General features: G+C 48.6%; 1 protein-coding gene across 7 annotated transcripts in view; it reads left to right on the top strand.

Moving 5' to 3' along the window:
* Positions 1-19,403, top strand: part of LDB3 (LIM domain binding 3) — a 64,361-nt gene that overhangs the window by 41,774 nt on the left and 3,184 nt on the right. For all 7 annotated transcript variants that reach the window (XM_045437907.1, XM_045437906.1, XM_045437911.1 and 4 more), the window contains 4 exons: positions 5,476-5,896; positions 7,567-7,747; positions 8,392-8,512; positions 14,075-14,190. In XM_045437907.1, the coding sequence (XP_045293863.1) occupies positions 5,476-5,896; positions 7,567-7,747; positions 8,392-8,512; positions 14,075-14,190 (839 nt within the window). The remainder of the gene's footprint in view (positions 1-5,475; positions 5,897-7,566; positions 7,748-8,391; positions 8,513-14,074; positions 14,191-19,403) is intronic.

A 19,403-nucleotide genomic window follows, 5' to 3' on the forward strand; every position in this document is an offset into this window, starting at 1 on the left:
GCAGAGGAGGTGCTCAGCAAAGGTAGTGAATGAAGGAATAAATGAATGAATGATTGAACGCTGGTGAGGAACTCCAGTTGGGGGTGAGAAATGGACAGAGAGAGGCTGTGAACTGTGCACTCTGGTGGTTGAACACACGGGGTAATGGATCACAAGGGTTCCCAGAGTGGTACCCTGGTGCAAGTTCCGTGGGTGGGTGAGATAGGGTTTTAGGTGGGTACACGCTTCTCATTTAAAGCATTGTACTTCCAACATATTTCTCTGTACAGCCATCTTGAATACAGCAACAATGACATTTTCCACTTGCAGTAGTATACAAACTGTTCTCTGCCCTGCTCCCAAATCGTTACACACACAACCATCTTCACATATGGTAAAAGCGATGGAGTGAGGAAGCCAATGACCTGTTAGGGAAGCAGGTAGCTAACTCTAAGGGAACAGGGAGGGGGCTTCTGTGTGTCCTGCAAGAGATGGGGAGTTGGTCCAGCAGTCATGAGGTAGAGGAACAGCAAAGTCTGGACTCAGGAGCATATCCTGTTAAGGAAAATGAGAGACTCCAGAGAGGATCCTCAATGAAGCTGGAGAGCTGGGGAGGTAAGACAGAGAGTGAGCGGGAAGGGCCCTGCTTTGGGGAGCTTGACTTGATGCGCAGGGCCGAGGAGCCCTCATCAGCCTTCCGGTTAGAAAGCCCAGTCTGACAGTCTGACGGCGGCGGTGGTAGAAGCAGCTTGGGCATCAGGCACGTTCCTGTGCGGGAGGGGGGGGGGGGGGGGGTTCTCTGAAGTCAAAGCGCTTCATCTCTGCAGCCTGGGTTTCTCGCTCTGAAAACGAACGCGAAACTATGTAGACCTCCGGTTCTGGGGAAGAAATGAAGGGTACTTGACCCACAGGAGGTGCCCTTCCCTGTCCTTTCAGAGGCAGGGACACACAGTTCTGAGGTTAAAAATCCACAGGGTTAGAGAGCAACTCGGAGCTGGTTGCAATGGTGAAAAATCTCCGAGGGAGCTGGAGGACGCGGTGCCCTGCGGGGACGGGGACCACCGCAGGGAGGGTGGAGAGTTGTTTGGATTAAGCCGCGGCGGGTGGAGGCGCGGCTCTGTCCCGGCGCAAGAAGCGCATTTCCGTCCCGGCCCAGTCCGCGCTCCCTTCCCAGGCGGGTCCTCCCGAGCACCTTCCGGGGCGGACCCCGGGCTTCGGCGCCCCCGCCCCGGCCGCCGGCTCTCCTCCGCAGGCCCGCCAGGGGGCGGCAGGGCTCCGGGGGCGCGCGCTGCCTGGGCGCGCCCGGCGCCCCTCTCTTCGCTCCAGGGCTGGGGCCTAGGCGGGCGAGACGGGCCGGAGCCCCGGGGCGGCGGGCCTCCCTCCGCGGCGTTCCCAGGCCGTGCAGACGTTAACTCATGCCTGCCCGCAGGGAAGGGGGAGGCCGGGCGGCTGGCAGGAGGCCCGGGGAGAAGCGGGGAGAGCGGGCCCGAGCCGCTCCCGTCCTTCGCCGACCTCGGTCCGGCCGCAGCTCCTCGCGGGGCTCCTCCGGGCCGAGCGTGGCGTTCGCAGCCCGGGTCTTATAGCTGGCGCCGGGGCTGGGCGGCCGCTCCCCAGGAGCACCTGGGGCCGAGGAGGCTGCCGGGCGGGCCTCACCGTGGGCGGAGGGGCCCCGCGCGGGCCGGGGGAGGCCATGTCGGCCCGCGGGCCGGGCGGGGGCCAGCGCTCGCGGGGAGCCAGGCCCGACCTGGAATGAGTCAGAAATCACCTTGTTTAATTACACATTCCCGAGGCCGCCGAGTGCGATAGGGGCCTTTTGAACTTGCCAATTAGAGGTGAAATATCACCTTCTAATTTAGACGGGCTTAATTCCGTCAAGCAGAAATAGCAACAGCCCCGGGCTCGGAGATGGGATATCAAGTCTCTCTCCTGGCACGTCTGGGGTGACGCGACCAGCCAGGAGGAAGGGCGCAGAGGGAAGGGGACTGTGAAAGCAGCTGCTGCTCGCGCTCTCACCCTCACCCCACTGGAATTGGGGGACGCGATGTGGAGGGGCAAGCTGCCGGCCCGAGCCTGGGGGGGAAGGGTGGGCGTATATCTGAGCAAGGGAGCGGCCCACCGGGGTCCAGACTCTGGCGTGCCTCTGACCTGAGGAGACTTTCTTGGGGGTTTAGAAAAGGAGGCTGGATCTGGGAGTCTGGGAGTCTGGGAGGCCTTGGGGGGGGGGGGGGGGCAGAGAACGTCTGGCAGGCGGAGGGAAGAAGGAAAAGTGGGCAAGGGCCCGATTTGGAAGGGGCGTGCTAAAGCCTGTTTTGCTGCCCAGGGGGTGGTTAAGCAGGGAATCTGGAGTTGAGTCCAACTGCCCAAGCTCCAGTTTGAGATAGGTAGTTCACTAGCTCCCTAACTTTGCCGTAATCACTTAGGCTCACCAAGCTTCATTCCCCATCTGTAAAATGGACTAGAAAATATCTGTCTCCTTGGATTGCAGTATTACATGCAGTAGTGCAGGTAAAGGGCCTGGCATGTGGAAGCAGTCAGTACTTGGTAGCCGCTGTTCTGTTGAGGGCAGCACTGCCCAATGAAAATAAATCTTCTTGTTAGCCACATTTTTAATAAAGGAAAAGGAAGCAGGTGAAATCAGTTTTAACATATTTTATGTAACTCAGTATATTCAAAGCATCATTTCAATATATACTCAATATAAAATTATTGAGGTACTTTATATCCTTCGCTTGTACTAAGCCCTGAAATCTGGTGTGTATTTTATGTTCTTGGCACTTCTCAATTTGGACTAGCCTCATTTCAAGTGATTAGTAGCCACATAGGGCTGTGCAGTGGCACAGGATTAGGGCTTTGTTTTTAATCCTTTTAGCAGAGATCCCACACTTTACAAAAAAAAAGAGAAGAGTGGGGACAAAATCTTGCACAGAACCCCATTATATATACTAGAGAGGAATGACTCTGCTCTGAAGTTCTTCTAGATCACCTCTCCCCACACCCCCTCCCTGGTGGTGTTCCCCTCATCACCCCCGCCCCCAGCACTTTGAGACCCTCTTGCTCTGAGCACTTGGCTGTTATGCAAGGTTGTTAGGATGACAGCATTTCAAATTTGGGCTTCACAAATGTTGTTCCAGTAGGTCCTCACCACTCCCATTGAGGCAGGTAGGAACATCATACATTCCACCACAGGTGAGTAGACTCAGTCCCAGGTTATCTGATTACAGGGTGTCACATCTCCCACCCCCACCCCCAGCATCCTGTGGTCTCCCTGGACAGGTTCCCCTAGGTGACCATCAGGCAGTTCATCCAGACCCTGAGACCCAGGAAGCATCATCCTCACCATCCTCACTAATGTGAAATGATGCATACACTAGGCTAAGCACTTTATATTTCTTGTCTTCTTTAATCCTCCTGTAAGGTACTAAGAATTATTAATGCCATTTTAAAAAAAGAAAATTCAGGGGGCACCTGGGTGGCGTCCAACTTTGGCTCAGGTCATGATCTCGTGGTCTGTGAGTTCGAGCCCCGCCTCGGACTCTGTACTGACGGCTCAGAGCCTGGAGCCTGCTTTGGATTCTGTGTCTCCCTCTCTCTCTGCCCCTCCCCTGCTCATGCTCTGTCTCTCTCTCTGTCAAAAATAAAAATAAACATTAAAAAAAATTAAAAAAAAAAAAAAAAAAAAGAAAATTCAGGCCCAGAGACGTTAAGGAACTTGCCCAAGGACACACAGCCAGGATGCAGTAGTGCTGGGACCTGAACCTAGGGCTCTTGATGGTTGTGCTACATGTCAGAGCATGGGACCTCCTCCAGGTGGATAGTTCCTCCTCAATGACACAGTACACCGAGATTTTCTGGAAATCAGACTCCTATTCTTTACAGAGGCAGCTTGGGGTAATAGAATGGTTTTGGAGACTCACTCTGCCACTTACTGGCTCTGTCTGAGCCTCAGTGACCTCAACTGTCAAGGGAACTAACCCAGGTGACTTGCTATGTGCCAAGCCTATTCCCTTAATAAGTGGGAAGAAGATTGATTCCTCATGGAGAGAGTTTTACCTTTAGAAGCCAGCATCACTCCCGGGATGGTTCCAGGGCAGGGCTGTGGACGATTTTACCCCTTTACCTTTCAATAACGTAGGCCTGATCCCTACCCACCCACAGCACAGGGGTTCCCATGTTACCCTGCTCTGAAGGGCCAGTCATCTGGGAGCAGAAGTAGAGTTGGAGCAGCAGGCCCCCAGGGTGGTCCAGGAGAACCAGGTGGGAGAGATCAGAGGCCAGGTGGGGAACTTTAGCCCTGAGCAAGACCTTCCTTTCCAGGCTAGCGACTGATGGGGGCTGCCTCAGCACCCCTCACTATAGTCCATCCACCTAGGCAGGCTCAGGAATGGAGGGAGGCTGCCCCAACATGTTTCCCAGGATAAGAGGAATGAGGCCTCTTTCCAGAGGCTCAGACTGTGAGCTGAGGTGAGGCTTCTGGAACCTCCCTGGCTGGAAGAGGAAGCTGGCTGGAATATGTGTGCAGGCTCCACAGCAGAAGCAGCAAACCTGAGAGATCTGGGTTTTGAGGGTCCAGGCCTCAGAGGGCCTCTGGTGAGCAGCTGCAGTGCTCTTTGGCATTGTCACCCCAAAAGCGTGTTCAGCTCTCAGGGAGCAGGAAGAGGGGGTTCCAGAACTGAGGCAGTACATTCTCGACCTGCACTCTGACTTCCATGGTAATTTCTGCACAGCCACTCAGACATTCTCGGTTTCCACTAAAGTGATGTGGGAGAGCATGGGTGTCCCAGAGGCAGCCACAGACTGGGGTGAGCTGTCCCCCCGACATCTCTGCCCAGGCTTCCTCTGTGCGGTTCTCTTAAGACCCCCAACCCCCATCCCAATCAAACCAAGGTGAAATGTCCCCCCAGTACAAATCAAGCCAAACTCTTTTTCAAGAAAACAATTGCAGCTGAACATGAAACCTGAACCTGAAAACCCAACTGCCCTGTCATCGGCTCTGTCCCCAAGGCTGGACTAGGTCCAGGTTCAGCAAACACATTTGAGGCATGTCAGATGTCAAATCGCTGGTCAGAGCGCAACCAAAAGCATCTTCCAGGCAAGGCCAAGCCGACCCGCTCCCACCCTCTTCCCGGCCCAGAGGACCCAAATATGAGGCTTGCCTGGCACCCCCACCCCCCTTTCCCTGTCTTCTGCAGGCCTCTGGCAGCCAAGGCCTGGCCGAGCCCCACCCCACACAGCTGCAGATATTTATAGCTATGTCCCTTTCCCAGCCCTGTCCCAGCTCCCGAGGGCTCTGCTCTGGCTGTTCTCTATCTCCCTTGGCTCCCTGCTGCAAAATCAAATCTGGGGCATCAAGAAGTTCAGGAACGTGTCTTCCATAGGAATTGGAATTGTACTGCTCTGATATTCAGCCACCTTTTACAGTTTTCTGGCGGTGGGGGCGGGGGAAGTTGGGGGAAATGAATTCCTGATACATTTTCTTTGGCTATTTTTGCCTTGCAGCGCCCACATCTACCTACAGCCCATCCCCAGGGGCCAATTACAGTCCAGCTCCCTACACCCCCTCACCTACCCCTGCCTACACCCCCTCACCCGCCCCCACCTACTCCCCTTCCCCGGCACCAACCTATACCCCCTCGCCAGCCCCAAGCTATAACCCTGCATCCTCAGTGACCTACAGCGGGGGCCCTGTGGAGTCTGGCAGCCGCCCACCGTGGGTGACAGACGACAGCTTCTCTCAGAAGTTTGCCCCTGGCAGGAGCACCACCTCCATCAGCAAGCAGACCCTGCCCCGAGGGGCCCCTGCTTACACCCCAGCAGGGCCCCAGGTGTCCCCCCTGGCCAGGGGCATCGTTCAGCGGGCTGAACGCTTCCCAGCCAGCAGCCGGACTCCACTCTGTGGCCACTGCAACAACGTCATCAGGTATGGTCCAGCCTTGGCCGTGAGCTGGGGTGCTAGAAGGGCAGTGGGGAGGCTCGCCCACTCTCTGAGCCTTGGGTGGGGGGTGACAGGGGGAGGGAGGGCAGGTATAGGAAGAAGGCTGCGGGGCAGCCTCGGGTACCTCTGGCTTGCCACCTAGTCTGACCCCCTTTGAGCTTTAGCTTCCATACCTGTGTGACACCCACATCCCTGGGGAGTCGGGAGAATTCCATGAGGTAAGTGAGTGAAGCTCCCAGCGCAGTGCCTGGTGCCAGGACCTCCCCCTTGGGCTAAGGCCGGGTTCTGGGAATTGTTGCTCTTGTTGTCAGTAGGTTTATAGGGCATGTTGCAAGCTGGCTGACAGTGCTAGTTTTGACCCAGCTTTCCTTCAGGGTTACTTCTGGGTCTTTCCACAGACAGGCCTGTGCTGCTCAGGGCTTTGGTGGGCATCTACTACACTAAAAGGAAAACAAGTCATTTCATGGACCATAGGTGATACTTGTTGGAACATAGTGTGTTTATAGTACGTGTGTGTTTGGGAGGTAAGCTTATATATGTGATAAATACATTTTTATTTAAAAATAAAGTAACACAGAAAAAGGAAAAAGAAAGAAACAAAGTACACTTGCTCACTAGAGAAGAATTCGAAAATTCAGAGAAGTGGGCCATGTGGATGGCTCTGTCGGTTAAGTATCCAACTTCGGCCCAGGTCACGATCTCATGATTCTTGAGTTCAAGCCTCGCATCAGGCTTTGTGCTGACCCCGCGGGGCCTGCTTGGGATTCTCTCTCTCTCCCTCTCTCTCTCTGCCCCTCCCCAACTTGTGCTGTCTCTCTTTCAAAATAAATAAATAAACTAAAAGATTAAAAAAAAAATTCAGGGGGCGCCCGGGTGGCTCAGTCGGTTGAGCGTCTGACTTCAGCTCAGGTCATGATCTCCCGGTATGTGAGTTCGAGCCCCGCATTGGGCTCTGTGCTGACAGCTCAGAGCCTGGAGCCTGTTTCAGATTCTGTGTCTCCTCTCTCTCTGCCCCTCCCCCGCTCATGCTCTGTCTCTCTCTCTCTCTCTCTCTGTCAAAAACAAATAAACATAAAAAAAATTTTTTTAATTCAAAAAAGTAAAAATTTAAATTTAAAGCATTTCCTTGTAGTCCCACTGCTCCGACTGCTAATCTGGAACTAGGCAACGCAGGCTCATATACTGGGTCTACTGTACTGGCCTTGAACAACTTACTTCACCTCTCTGTGCCTCAGTTTCCTTATCTGAAAATGGGTACTCTAATTCTACTTCTTAGGATTGTTGTAAGAACTAAATAAGTCAGTAAATGCACATTTCCTCTTAGGTAGTGCCACAGAGTCAGCGCTCAATAAACCTCCACCATTGACATGGTCATCTTTGCTCTTCGTATTATAATTATCAGGCGTCAACTGAATGGATATTCTACAGTATGCTTCCCTGGTCCCCTACTGGCAGATATTTGAGCCGCTTTCCCCTTTCTCTTTATTGTAATTGATGCAACAACGAATATCTTTTTGCATAGAGCTTTCTCTGAATTTCACATTAGTTCATTAGAACAGTCACAAAAGTCAGGGTTATGGGGTCACAGCATGAATACTGTTGGGGGGTCCTGAAATATCTGGTCTCAAGCTTGGTGCTGTTCTCTGCTTCTCCAGGGGCCCCTTTCTGGTAGCCATGGGCCGTTCCTGGCACCCGGAGGAGTTTAACTGTGCCTACTGCAAGACCTCCCTGGCGGACGTGTGCTTCGTGGAGGAGCAGAGCAATGTTTACTGCGAGCGCTGTTATGAGCAGTTCTTTGCCCCAGTCTGTGCCAAATGCAACACCAAAATCATGGGGGTAAGTGGGCAGCATCCCTCTCCTCTGACCCTGTATTTTCCCCACCAGTCTCTTCCCATCCCCAGGATTGTGGGGTCCCCTTAGGAAGCCAAGAAGGGGCTGCTAACAGAGAGAGAACAACTCTCTTTCTATCCCTACAAGAGAGTTGGTTTGCCACCAAGGGACTGGGGTGCAAATGAACTTGAAGGGAGAGATGGTTACATGCCCCGGGCCACACAGCTTGAAGCGTTGGCAGAGCTTCTGCAAAACAAGTTATCACTTCATAGACTGACCTTGCCATCCACCCACATATGGCCTTGCCCGCCCCCCCCCCCCCCCCATGCTCCTTTGGGAAAATGGCGGCCATAAGCAGTACTTCCCCACCAGCTTTGATGGGAGGGTTAAGAATCACAGCTTAGGTAACCACCTTCCAGATGATTCTGGCACAGAACCTGGTACCCAGCAAGTGCTGCATGAGCAGGAACTCCTCTGCCACTGCCCTCACCCCTCCACTCCCAGGCCTTTCCTGAGCACGTCCAAGGCCCACTTAGTCCTGCTCCTCTTTGGGATGCTCCAGCAGTAGCCGGGGCCTGGTGAGGGAGAGCAGGCCCAGCTTCCTCTCTCCCCGGGAGCTTTCTGACCTGAGCTGAGGCTCTTTCCCCCAGGAAGTGATGCATGCCCTGAGACAGACATGGCACACCACCTGCTTTGTCTGCGCAGCCTGCAAAAAGCCCTTTGGGAACAGCCTCTTCCACATGGAAGATGGGGAGCCCTACTGCGAGAAAGGTAGGACCACTGTGCTGCGGGGAGGCCTGGTGGTGTGGGAGAATGGGGCAGGTACGGGGAACTCCTGCCTTTTTCTGTTCACATGGGACCATCAGGAGGCTCCAAATGGCAGAATCATGGTTTTCTGGGAGTCGGGTCTATAGCTTCTTCCCCTCACCCCCCCCCCCCACCACCACATTCAATCTTTGCTCCCTTCCCTGCACCAAATATGTGGATCACAAGTTGGCATCTTGTAACCACTTGGGAACCCTTCAGATGATTTTGATCTGGAGACCACAAGGTCGAGTCTGAAAAGGCTTTGGCTCTGGACTTTGAATTAGGTTCTGTCCCCGGCTCCACCTTGGACGGGCTTTGTAACCCTGAGTAAGTTATTAAACTTCTCTGAGCCTCACTTTCCCCATCTGTAAAAAGGGGGCATATGAACAACCTGCCTCATGAGTTGTAGTGAGGATTTAACCTGAGAAAGTGTGTAAAGCATCAAACACGTGAAAGCCCCTTTCCCTGCCCCTCTCATGTTCTTCCAGAGTCCTATGATCTCCCTGTCTGAATTCAGAGTTTCTCTTTTCCCCAAATGCTACATTTTACCTTAAACTTGGAGTAAAGTATTGTAAATTCTGAAGACAAAGCACTCTACTAGAGATTTGCTGTCCTGGCTAATCAGCCACTCACTCACTCATTTATGCATAGCCTGCCTTTTTCAGAAGAGGGTTTGAGGCAGGTTCCAACAAAGGTAACGTGGACATGAAGGTTAATACAACAGAACTAGAAAATCAGCACCAAGCAGAAAAGGGAAAAGCAAGCAGGCTGATTGTGAAGAATAACAGAGCAACAGTGACTGGGCAGCCAATTTGAGGGCAGAAAGAGAAACACAGTAAGTTAGTTTACTTTAAAATCAGAAAGGAGAAAACATTCCAGTTCCTCAAGGGGAAAAGCAAAGTAGACTAAAACTATTTTCCCCTGACAATAAGTTAGAAAAGAAATTTCTTGGGTTCTTGTATACTGGCAAGTTCTCTTTCTAGCTCTTATTAATTGAATGACTTAGTTACTGAGTCATTCTGTGCCTCAGTTTCCATATCTGTAAAAGGGAGCAGATAATGATGTCATTTCCTTTCTTATGAGTGTGTGGTGATAATTGTTAGATAATTAGTAGATAATGGATAAGCGTGCAGTTGTGTCAATACAAATTGCTATTATTCATTGGCTGAGAGCATTACAACTTCCATAATTTGTGTCTGAGGCTTGCAAAAGAACAACAGATTTCCACTATCACCACTGTCCCTCTCCATAGTAACCAGCCCCCACCCCCCGGCAAAAAAAAAAAACTGATGGACATTTGGGTTGCTTCCATTTTTTGGCTATTGTGAATAATGCTGCTATGAACACGGGTGTCCATAGATCCTGTTTTCTTGTTTTTTAAGTTTATTTCTTTATTTATTTTGAGACAGAGAGAGAGAGAGAGAGAACGTGGGTGAGGGGCAGAGAGAAGGAGAGAGAGAATCCCAAGAAGGTCCTGTGCTGTCAATACAGAGCGTGATGTGGGGCTTGAACTCACAAGCCATGAGACATCAAGAGTCAGACGCTGAACGGACTGAGCCACCCAGGTGCCCCTAAAAGACCCTGTTTTCAATTCTTTGGGGGTATATACCCAGAGGTAGGATTGCTGGGTCATGTGGTATTTCATTTTCTGAGGCTTTCAGGAACTTTCATACTAGATGCACCCTTTTACAATCCCAACGGTGCACAGAGTTCCAATTTCACTCCATCTTTGCAAATGTCGCTGTGTTTTTTTGGTAGCTGCCATCCTAATGAGGGTGAGGTGGTATCTCTTATCATCATTTTTATCAGCAACTTGGAAGAAGACACAGAAGGGAGAATGCCAGAATGATAGGATGTAGACTCAAAAAGATTTCATCAATTGCCATGATGAGCTGACACTTTTATATATGATACCTTGCACGTAAGTAAGAGAGGTAGGAAGGTCAGCCCTTCATGGAGGGGCCTGCCCTGGAGCAGTGACCCAGACTGGTGGGGTGTCACAACCACCTGGGAAACTTTAAAGATATAAAGAACACCTGGGTGGCTCAGTCAGTCAAGCGTCTGACTGTGGCTCAGGTCATGATCTCACGGTTCGTGGGTTCGAGCCCCGTGTCGGGCTCTGTGCTGACAGCTCAGAGTGTGGAGCCTGCTTCGGATTCTGTGTCTCCCTCTTTCCCTTCCCCTCCCCTGCTCATGCTCTTTCTCTCAAAAATAAACACTAAAAAAAATTAAAAATTAAAAAAATAAAGGTACTAGAAAGATCAATTCTCAGACCTACAGATGCAGAATTTCATCACTCTCCCCCCACACAGATGATCCTATATTCAGTTAGGTTTGAGAATTGAGGTATGATCCCAACCAGCAGTATCAGGATCAGAGAAATGCAGATCTTCGGGTCTCACCCCAGATCTGCTGAATCAGAAACTCTGAAGGGTGGGGCCCAGCAATCTGTGTTTTAGTGAACACTCAAGATGATTCTGTTTGAGAACGACTGCTCTAGGAAAGCGCTAAGCCCTTTTTCAACAGAGAGCACCTGTGATTTGGTGGATGGAAACCCTTTTACAATAGCAATAAAATCCATTAAATACAGGGTATGAATTCAACTTGGGGCATAAGAGAGTAAGTCAAAGAAAATTATAAAGACCTAATAGGAGAAATAAAGTAAGAAATAAATAAATGAGGAGCTAGATTATGCTCCTGGTGGGAAAGACTCATGCACAAACTTACTTCCAATTATATTCTCATTGTTTTAGGATAAATGAGAAATATATTAACTTCAAAAAAACGTATTAGGGCCAAGACTTGTGCTACCAAATTTTAAAACAAAGTGGCAGGCACTTCTTAAGACCATACAGAATCAAATATAAAACAGAAAAACTGATCAGTAGGCAAGACTAGACGTTCCATTTTAAGAGCTTAATCTTAGGTTGCACAACGAGAAAAGGAACCAGTATTTAATAAGGTTTTCTGAACATTTCTTTTGTTTTTCCATTCATCATTTATCCATCAAGTATATGCTAGTTCCTATGAAAGACACTGTGCATTGGGAATGGGTCTTTGTCCTCAAAAACCTCAAGCAGATACATCATCATGTGATATGCCATCACATAAATGGATAGTCCAGCGATAATGATTGAATGGATGAATGAATGGAATGAGAAGGCAGGGAAGCCAAGAGAAGCCCCCAGGAAGGTCATCTTGTCTCTCTTGGTTGAGGTAGAGGATGAAGCCTTCCCAGGAGGAAGGCCTGGCTCAAAGGATTGTAGAGATCCAAGGTAGACAAAGTGGGGATGGTTTTCCAAGCCCAGGGCCTGGTTCATACACAGGCATGATGAGGTAAAGGAGAGAGACAGAGCCCAGGGCATCTGGAGGCTGGGAGTAATGAGAGAGAAGTCAGAAGTGGGGGTGCAGGGCTGGCCCTCCTGTGGAGATGGGGTAGCCTATGATCCTGTTTCTCACCCACACTAGTTCTTACAGAGCACAGAGTCAACTGTAAACTGTAACTTTGTAAAGGAAGCAAAATAATGTTTTCTTTGCTCTGGTGATAGATTTCTGCCCACCAAACAAATTAAGAATCCTGTCAGAGATAGGATTAACAGACTGTTGATATTTATAACGACATTTGCATGACAAACTGTAATTAAACCCCAAAGGGAAAACCATACATTGGAAAAAATACGCAAGAGATATAACTTATCAAAGCTCAATGGCAAATAGATAACTGAAGACCGCATAAAGTTGTGGAAAGAGAATGAACTTTGGAGTCCATCAGGCTCCTACTGCTTGTGTGCTGGAACCTCTACGGCCAGTTTCCTCGTCTTTAAAATGGGAATAATACTTCTTCACAGACCTGCTGTGAAGATTCACCAAGAAACTTAGGAAAGCACTAATATCGGACCGGTGCATAATAGACACTTGGATCACGTTTCCTTCCCTCCTTTTATCATTTATAAAGACATTCACAGTAAGAGCCACTATTTCTGAGTGTTTGTGCCAAGTACATTCACATGCATTATCTTATTTAATCTGTACAACCACTCCACAACTTAGGTACTGAAAGATGAGACACTGAGGAGTTGGGTGGTTTGTCCCAGGTATGAACAATTCCTGAATAGAGCTGGGACTTGGGCTCAGTGCTTTCTTTCTTCAGAACCCAAGTTCATGGGGCACCTGGGTGGCTCAGTCGGTTAAATGTCCAACTTTGGCTTAGGACATGATCTCGCGGTTCACGAGTTTGAGACCCACATCGGGTTCTGTACTGACAGCTCAGAGCCTAGAGGCCGCTTCAGATTCTGTGTCTCCCTCTCTCTCTGCCTCTTTACCACTCGTACTCTGTCTCTCTCTCTCTCTCTCTCAAAACAAAAAGAACCCAAGTTCATAACACCCCGTGGCTCACTGCCTCTCCGCATGTGGCCTACAATGGCAAACAGGCTCACTGTCCCCAAGGAGAACTGAGCAGAAAAATGATAAAATGAAAAGCCAACTGTGGAGAGACAAGTGTACCTCTAGGGGAATGAAGGCTTTGTAAAAGGCATCTAACTTCTCTAAAAGAATCTGGAAGAGTTCTACAGTGAGTGCAGTGGAACTGCTGCCCCTGGGACCCAGACAGGCAGCTCCTGAGTTGGAGAAGGATGGGCCCACTGTGTCTCAGCTGTGTGACTCTGGTGAGCCTCAGTTTCCTCATCCACAGAACAAAACAAAACAAAAAATGATTATAGTTCCATCTCTGAGGGATGTTTTTTGAAGATTAAGTTTATTCATTGACTTACTGATTCACTGGTTCATCTATTCATGCATTCATTCAACACGTATGTGTTGGGTATGGATTTGTGTGTCAAGCACTGTGTTGAGGGTGGAAAGAAAGCTAATACAAACTTATACATAGACCATGACATTGAGATACTAGTAAATAATACTATCTATGTGAGAATGCTTGGTAGGCTGCAAAGCATTATACAAATAACACTTGGTATTATTATCTCTTTGGCTGGGGTGGGGGATGGGGGTCATGTCTTAACATAGTAGTTCAAATATTGTTTCTAGTAGTGAAAATTCGTTATCAACACAAATGCCCAATGACAGAAGAATTTCCACACAAAGAACATACTATAATTCCTAAAAATGTTAAGGGCTCTCCTTCTTCCAAACTAAGCATAGCTATTGGGAAATATGATTTTTTTTCTTTTTTGGGATTGGTTGGTTTAGCCTATAAAAGCTGACAGAGACAGAGGAGAAAATCACCCTGCAGAAAGTGAGTGACAGATCCAGAAAGTGCTTGCAAATCAAACCAGCCAAGAGTGGCAACTAAGCCTGAATCCATACAACACCACGACAAAGTATTGAAAAGGAAAGAAACCCAATCATGTAACTAAACATTTGTCTGCAGGATGACAAGTAACCAGTTCGGTTGTACCCACTGTCCCAGTTCAGTGATATGGGGTGTTCTCCTGGCATTGGGTCAGTGCGTCCAGGATGCTTCTCCCAGCCTGCCTGGATGCCAGGTCCTCACTCGGCCTTTCATTTCAGACTACGTCAATCTGTTCAGCACCAAGTGTCATGGCTGTGATTTCCCTGTGGAGGCTGGAGACAAGTTTATTGAAGCCCTGGGCCACACCTGGCATGACACCTGCTTCATCTGTGCGGTATGTTTTTAGCCTGGGGTTCTCACTTTCTGAGAAGGGGCAGGAGGGACCTAGTGGGGCCAGGTGACCAACCCTCTACACCCCTTTCAACTCTGGCCTTCTGATACTCTGGTCATTTTTAAAAGCTGGCAAGTACTGTGATGCCTTGATATGTCACAGTCAGGCAAAGTTTTATTACTAATAAGTATGTATAAAGCAATGTGGCTTTGTTACTCTCCATCTCATAAGGACAGCAGAGTGTCCTCCCAGGGTCTGTCAGACCAGCACCTGGCCTCACCAGCAGTGCTCTCAACAGTTGGGAGCAACGACGTGAGTTCGAGCCCCGTGTCAGGCTCTGTGCTAACAGCTCAGAGTCTGGAGCCTGCTCTGGATTCTGTGTCTCCCTCTCTTTCTGCCCCTCCCCTGCTCATGCTCTGTCTCTCTCTCTCCCTGAAAAATAAATAAATAAATAAACAAACAAATAAATAAATAAAATACTTGGGAGCAGTGAATGATGCCTGGGTTAAAATAGAGATGGATGGTTTCCTATGGTTATAAGATGTGTTAGATATGATGAAGTGATTTAAGGATTTTCCCCCAAATTTTCACCGTGAAACACCAGATTATAGCTTGTTGACTCATCCTATGAAAAGCTGAGATAAGGCTTTTTTTGAGAGAATCTTTAGGAATTGGGGCTGAGTATCATTTTATTTTCCTAAATGGTCTTGTTCTTGATATATAGTTGCCAGGAGATAAACACTAGATTAACTATTAACCACGTGCCATTTATTTCTGCCAAACAGCCAGGTCATTTTTCCCATGAGATTGGCACTTTCCTTCCAAGGGCTTCGGGTTGGGGAGGAGACACAGCAAGAAGTCACCGACATTTAGACTCTGCCTTAGATTTAGGGAATATTCAGCCCTGAGTAAGTCCTGTCACGTGAGTCTGCAATTGCCTGAACTTTATTTGGGAAAATTAATGTGCTGCTACTACTTTCTTTTTTCTTTACTTTTTTTTTAAAACCAGAGCTGCCAAGGTAAAGTGTGGTAATGTATGAAATATCCATGCAGTTTAAACTTGAGCAATTTTTATAGACTGAGGAGATAGGACAACCCTCGCCATAAAGTTTACTGCAATGCGCTTCAGGTTTCCACGCCTCCATTCGTGGGGTGCACTGTATTGACTCGGTGTGTTCGTTTGCTAGGGCAGCTGCAACAACATACCAAAATCTGATGGCTTCAACAGCTGAAGTGTATTCCCTCACAGTTCCGGAGGCTAGAAATGCAAATTCAAGGGCCACGTTCTCTCTCCCGGCTTCTGGTGGTTGCCAGCAATCTCTGACGTTTCTTGATTACAGCTACGGAACTTCTGTCTCTGCCTCCACAGTCACATGGCCGCCTTCCTTCTGTGTGCCTGTGTCCTCACGTGGCGTTCTCCTCTGCGTGTGTGTCTCTCTATACGCTTCTCGTTTTCTTATAAGGACACTGGTCATATTGGATTAAGGGCCCGCCTTACTCCAATATGACCTCATTTAACTTACATCTTAATTACATCTGCAAAGATCCTACTTCCAAATAAGGTCACCACTGTGTCCCTGCGCTGGGTAGATTGAAGGTACTGGAAGTAAGGACTTCAGCATATGAATTTGGGGAAGGAAACACACAATTCAATCTAAACACTGATTTTCCAGCTTTTGGAATAGATTTTCTCCTTGCCTTTTAGGGTCCTTTAAATACATCAGGTCCTCCCCTCTGCAAAGGAGTAAGAATGTGAATATATTGGCTTTTGGGTTGTCCCCTACAGAGCCATGGCTCAGCAAGGCACATAGGGCTGTCTGACCCTTATATTCAAGCCATGGCTTGTCTTATCCTAAGATGCTGCCTGCAAGTCTGGTTACCCAACTTGCAGAAGAATCCAAGTGACTTGGAGAAGGTCCAGGGCAGACAGTGGCACAGAAGGCCTATTCTCTGAGGGCAGGATAACAAGAGGTCTGTGTCACATGGAGGGGTGAGCATGGGTCTCCTCTCTCAAGCCCACTATGTTTGGCTGAGGGTCACAGTGGCATAAATCCCAGAGAGAGACCAGAAGAAGCAGTAAAGCATGGGGTTGTTCAGGTTGAGATTGCAAATAAATTCCAGTCAGGTGTGAGAGACCCATCGCAGTGCCCAAAGAATCCACCCAAAGAAGCCAGGCTCATCCTGTTCTTTGGAGAATCAGTGTGGTGAATCATTACATCTTCCTCCAAAGTGGTCCTGTGTGGCGCTCACTGCCCTGTTTAGATATATCGAAGTGAAGCACGGTTTTGGTTTTAAGTTTTGGAAAGCAATCTTTTGATTGGAAAACTGTGAGGGTCTTTTGTGGGGAGGGGGTCCTTTATCCACCACTTTATATTTCCAAATCAACTTTGATGAGCGTATATTTTCCTATAACTTAAAAAAAACCTAGTAAGAAAAGAAGATCAAAAACTAGCTCTCCCAGCTGATATGCTGTTTTCCTATCAGTTAGATCTCAGGGGAGCACATAACTTTAGACTAATTCAATTTACCAAATATTTCTTGAGCTTGGGGACTACAAGAGTATCCCAGAACAAGTCTCCACCTTCAAGGAGTTTGGAATCTTTTTTTTTTTTCAACGTTTATTTATTTTTGGGACAGAGAGAAACAGAGCATGAACGGGGGAGGGGCAGAGAGAGAGGGAGACACAGAATCGGAAACAGGCTCCAGGCTCTGAGCCATCAGCCCAGAGCCTGACGCGGGGCTCGAACTCACGGACCGCAAGATCGTGACCTGGCTGAAGTCGGACGCTTAACCGACTGCGCCACCCAGGCGCCCCAAGGAGTTTGGAATCTTGAAAGGAAAGCAAAGCGGACGTATATGAGCAATTAAAGAACAGGAGAAGACAGCCCCTCTAAAGTCCCATGCATATAAAATGATGGCTGAGAAGGGCTGTGTGGGTCAGGATGAAGGTTAAGCTCCTGTCTGGCTTTGGCACTTGAGTTCCAATGGAAAGGATGTGGGACAAAGGTGTCTTACTGTGGCCCCTCTTTTCCTCTAAGTCTTGTTGGGTTTCTAGACCTTCCTCACTGGTGTGGGTATCAGGAGGGGGGGGACAGTGGTGTAACTTTTGTAGGAAGCCCTCATAGGAGCTGTTGTAGCTGGCCCATTTCATTGCCTTCCAGCACTGTCCATGACCCCCACTCCTTCCCAGTCAGGCCCTGATGCCACTTGACCATGGAGCCTGGGGGTTGGACCATCCCTGCTGTGCCCCTCTGCTGAGTAGTCTGGGGATCTCCACCACGAAGCCACCTTGTATCCCATACAGGGTCTCCTAGCCCAAGACAATGAGCATGACCTCTCTATGATGTTTTCTGCCCTCAGCTCCATCTCTTACCAATGAGTCACCCCTGAAGCTCTGGCCCTTCCTCACTTCTTGGTCTTTAGTCCCCAACACGCTCTCCAACTTATACCAAAGTTCTCACAAGTAGCCAGCATTGTCCCAGACTAGAACAGGAACCCCAGATGTTGACAGGCAGCTCCGTGAGAACTCACTCCAGAGCTGCCTTCTGTCTTCCCTGAAACCAACCTCACTGTTGGATTTTGGGCTTGTCTTCACCAGCAGCTTGAGGTCACACAAGAGCGTGGTTACACTCAATATCACTGTACCCACCTGGGATATTTTCAGTCACTTTTCTAGGTCATTGGTTTCTGGGGCCCATTGGTAGCCCTGTGTGATCCCAAGTATAACATCCTCAACTGGGTCATTAGGGACTTGCACGTGGGCCCACCGTGATGCCACTTTTCTTTCCAACTGTCTTGGAGTGGCCACATGCTCACTGACCTACACTCATCTCAAGAGGGTGATTTCTCAATCCTCATGCATTCTGTGTGGGAACTGCACCTACACTTCTCCTTCTGATGTCAGTGTCCTGAATGTGGTCCCCAATTCTTCTCCCCATCTGAAATGTTCAGTGACCTCTATGACACTGGGGCCCATCCCAGCCAATGTGACCTCCCAGCTGACTCTGATACACTGGCGTATTGCCCACCCAGGGCCAGCCTGTATATACGACTAGTCCAACAAACGTGGAGGGCTACCTCTACCCAAGTCCATAAGCCCAGAACAATTTCAGGTAAGTATAACTCCTCTTTGCTGTGAGGTGTAGGGAAAATGAGCTTGAAACTGGAGTCTTGCAGATCTGGACATGGAGTCCCAACTCTATAACTTGCTAGGTCTGTGACTTAAGCAAGACACTTGGCTCTCTGAGCTACAGTTCTTCACTTGTGGAATGAGAAAAAGTTATACCTTCCCAAAAGATTTTGTGATTAAATGAGATGATGTATATAGAGTGTCGGGTCTCCTGCTTGGCCCATAGTAGCCTCAACAAATGTTACTTAGCTTTCTTCTTTCTGTGATGTCTCCATCTTCAAACTGCCCTCATATGTTGTCATCATGTGGATGTATAATTTTGCCTTTTTTCATATAATATCTCCCTGCATACACTTTTCCACATTTGATTTATCTTTTGCATGATGGCATTCCATTGGAAAATGTACCAAAAGAATTTACTTAGTTACCTCCCTATAGAGAGATGTTTTAGTGGTTTTGAATTTTTGCTTCAGCACACGTTGTTCTGTGCAATAGTTTCTATAAGATAAACTCCTCCCCAGTGGTACCAGGCAGGCAGGCACATCTTTATGGCTCCTTTTCAGTGCCGCTGCCACATCCCCTGCAGAAGACTGAGCTGATTCACCGACCTGTGTCCCTAGCAGTGCACAAGTAGGCTTGATTCCCTTTTGGCATTGTTGACTGTTGATAGATACTTTTTTTTTTTTACTTTTTGGCTACAGTCATGTAAGATTAATGGTAGCAAGTGATTGGGGAGGTTTTGTTGGTTTGTTTGTTTTATCTCGTTAGATTAATAGATACCTAGTGGTCTCTCATGGAGATTTTGATTTATTTTTCCTTTACTTATTGATGAGGATCATCTTCTTTGATGTGTTTGCTAATTTACTAATGCTATTTACTTGGATGTTAATCAACTGTGTGGATATTGACTCATGATTCTATACTGGTTTGTAATTTACTGGTTGTAAATTAAAAACATTTTATTTATTTATTTATTTTTGAGAGAGAGAGAGAGAGAGAGAGAGAGACACAGAGCGTGAGCAGGGGAGAGGCAGAGAGAGAGGGGAAACACAAAATCCAAAGCAGGCTCCAGGCTCTGAGCTGTCAG

The sequence above is a fragment of the Leopardus geoffroyi genome, chromosome D2 (assembly GCF_018350155.1).
Source record: "Leopardus geoffroyi isolate Oge1 chromosome D2, O.geoffroyi_Oge1_pat1.0, whole genome shotgun sequence".
Lineage (NCBI taxonomy): Eukaryota > Metazoa > Chordata > Mammalia > Carnivora > Felidae > Leopardus > Leopardus geoffroyi.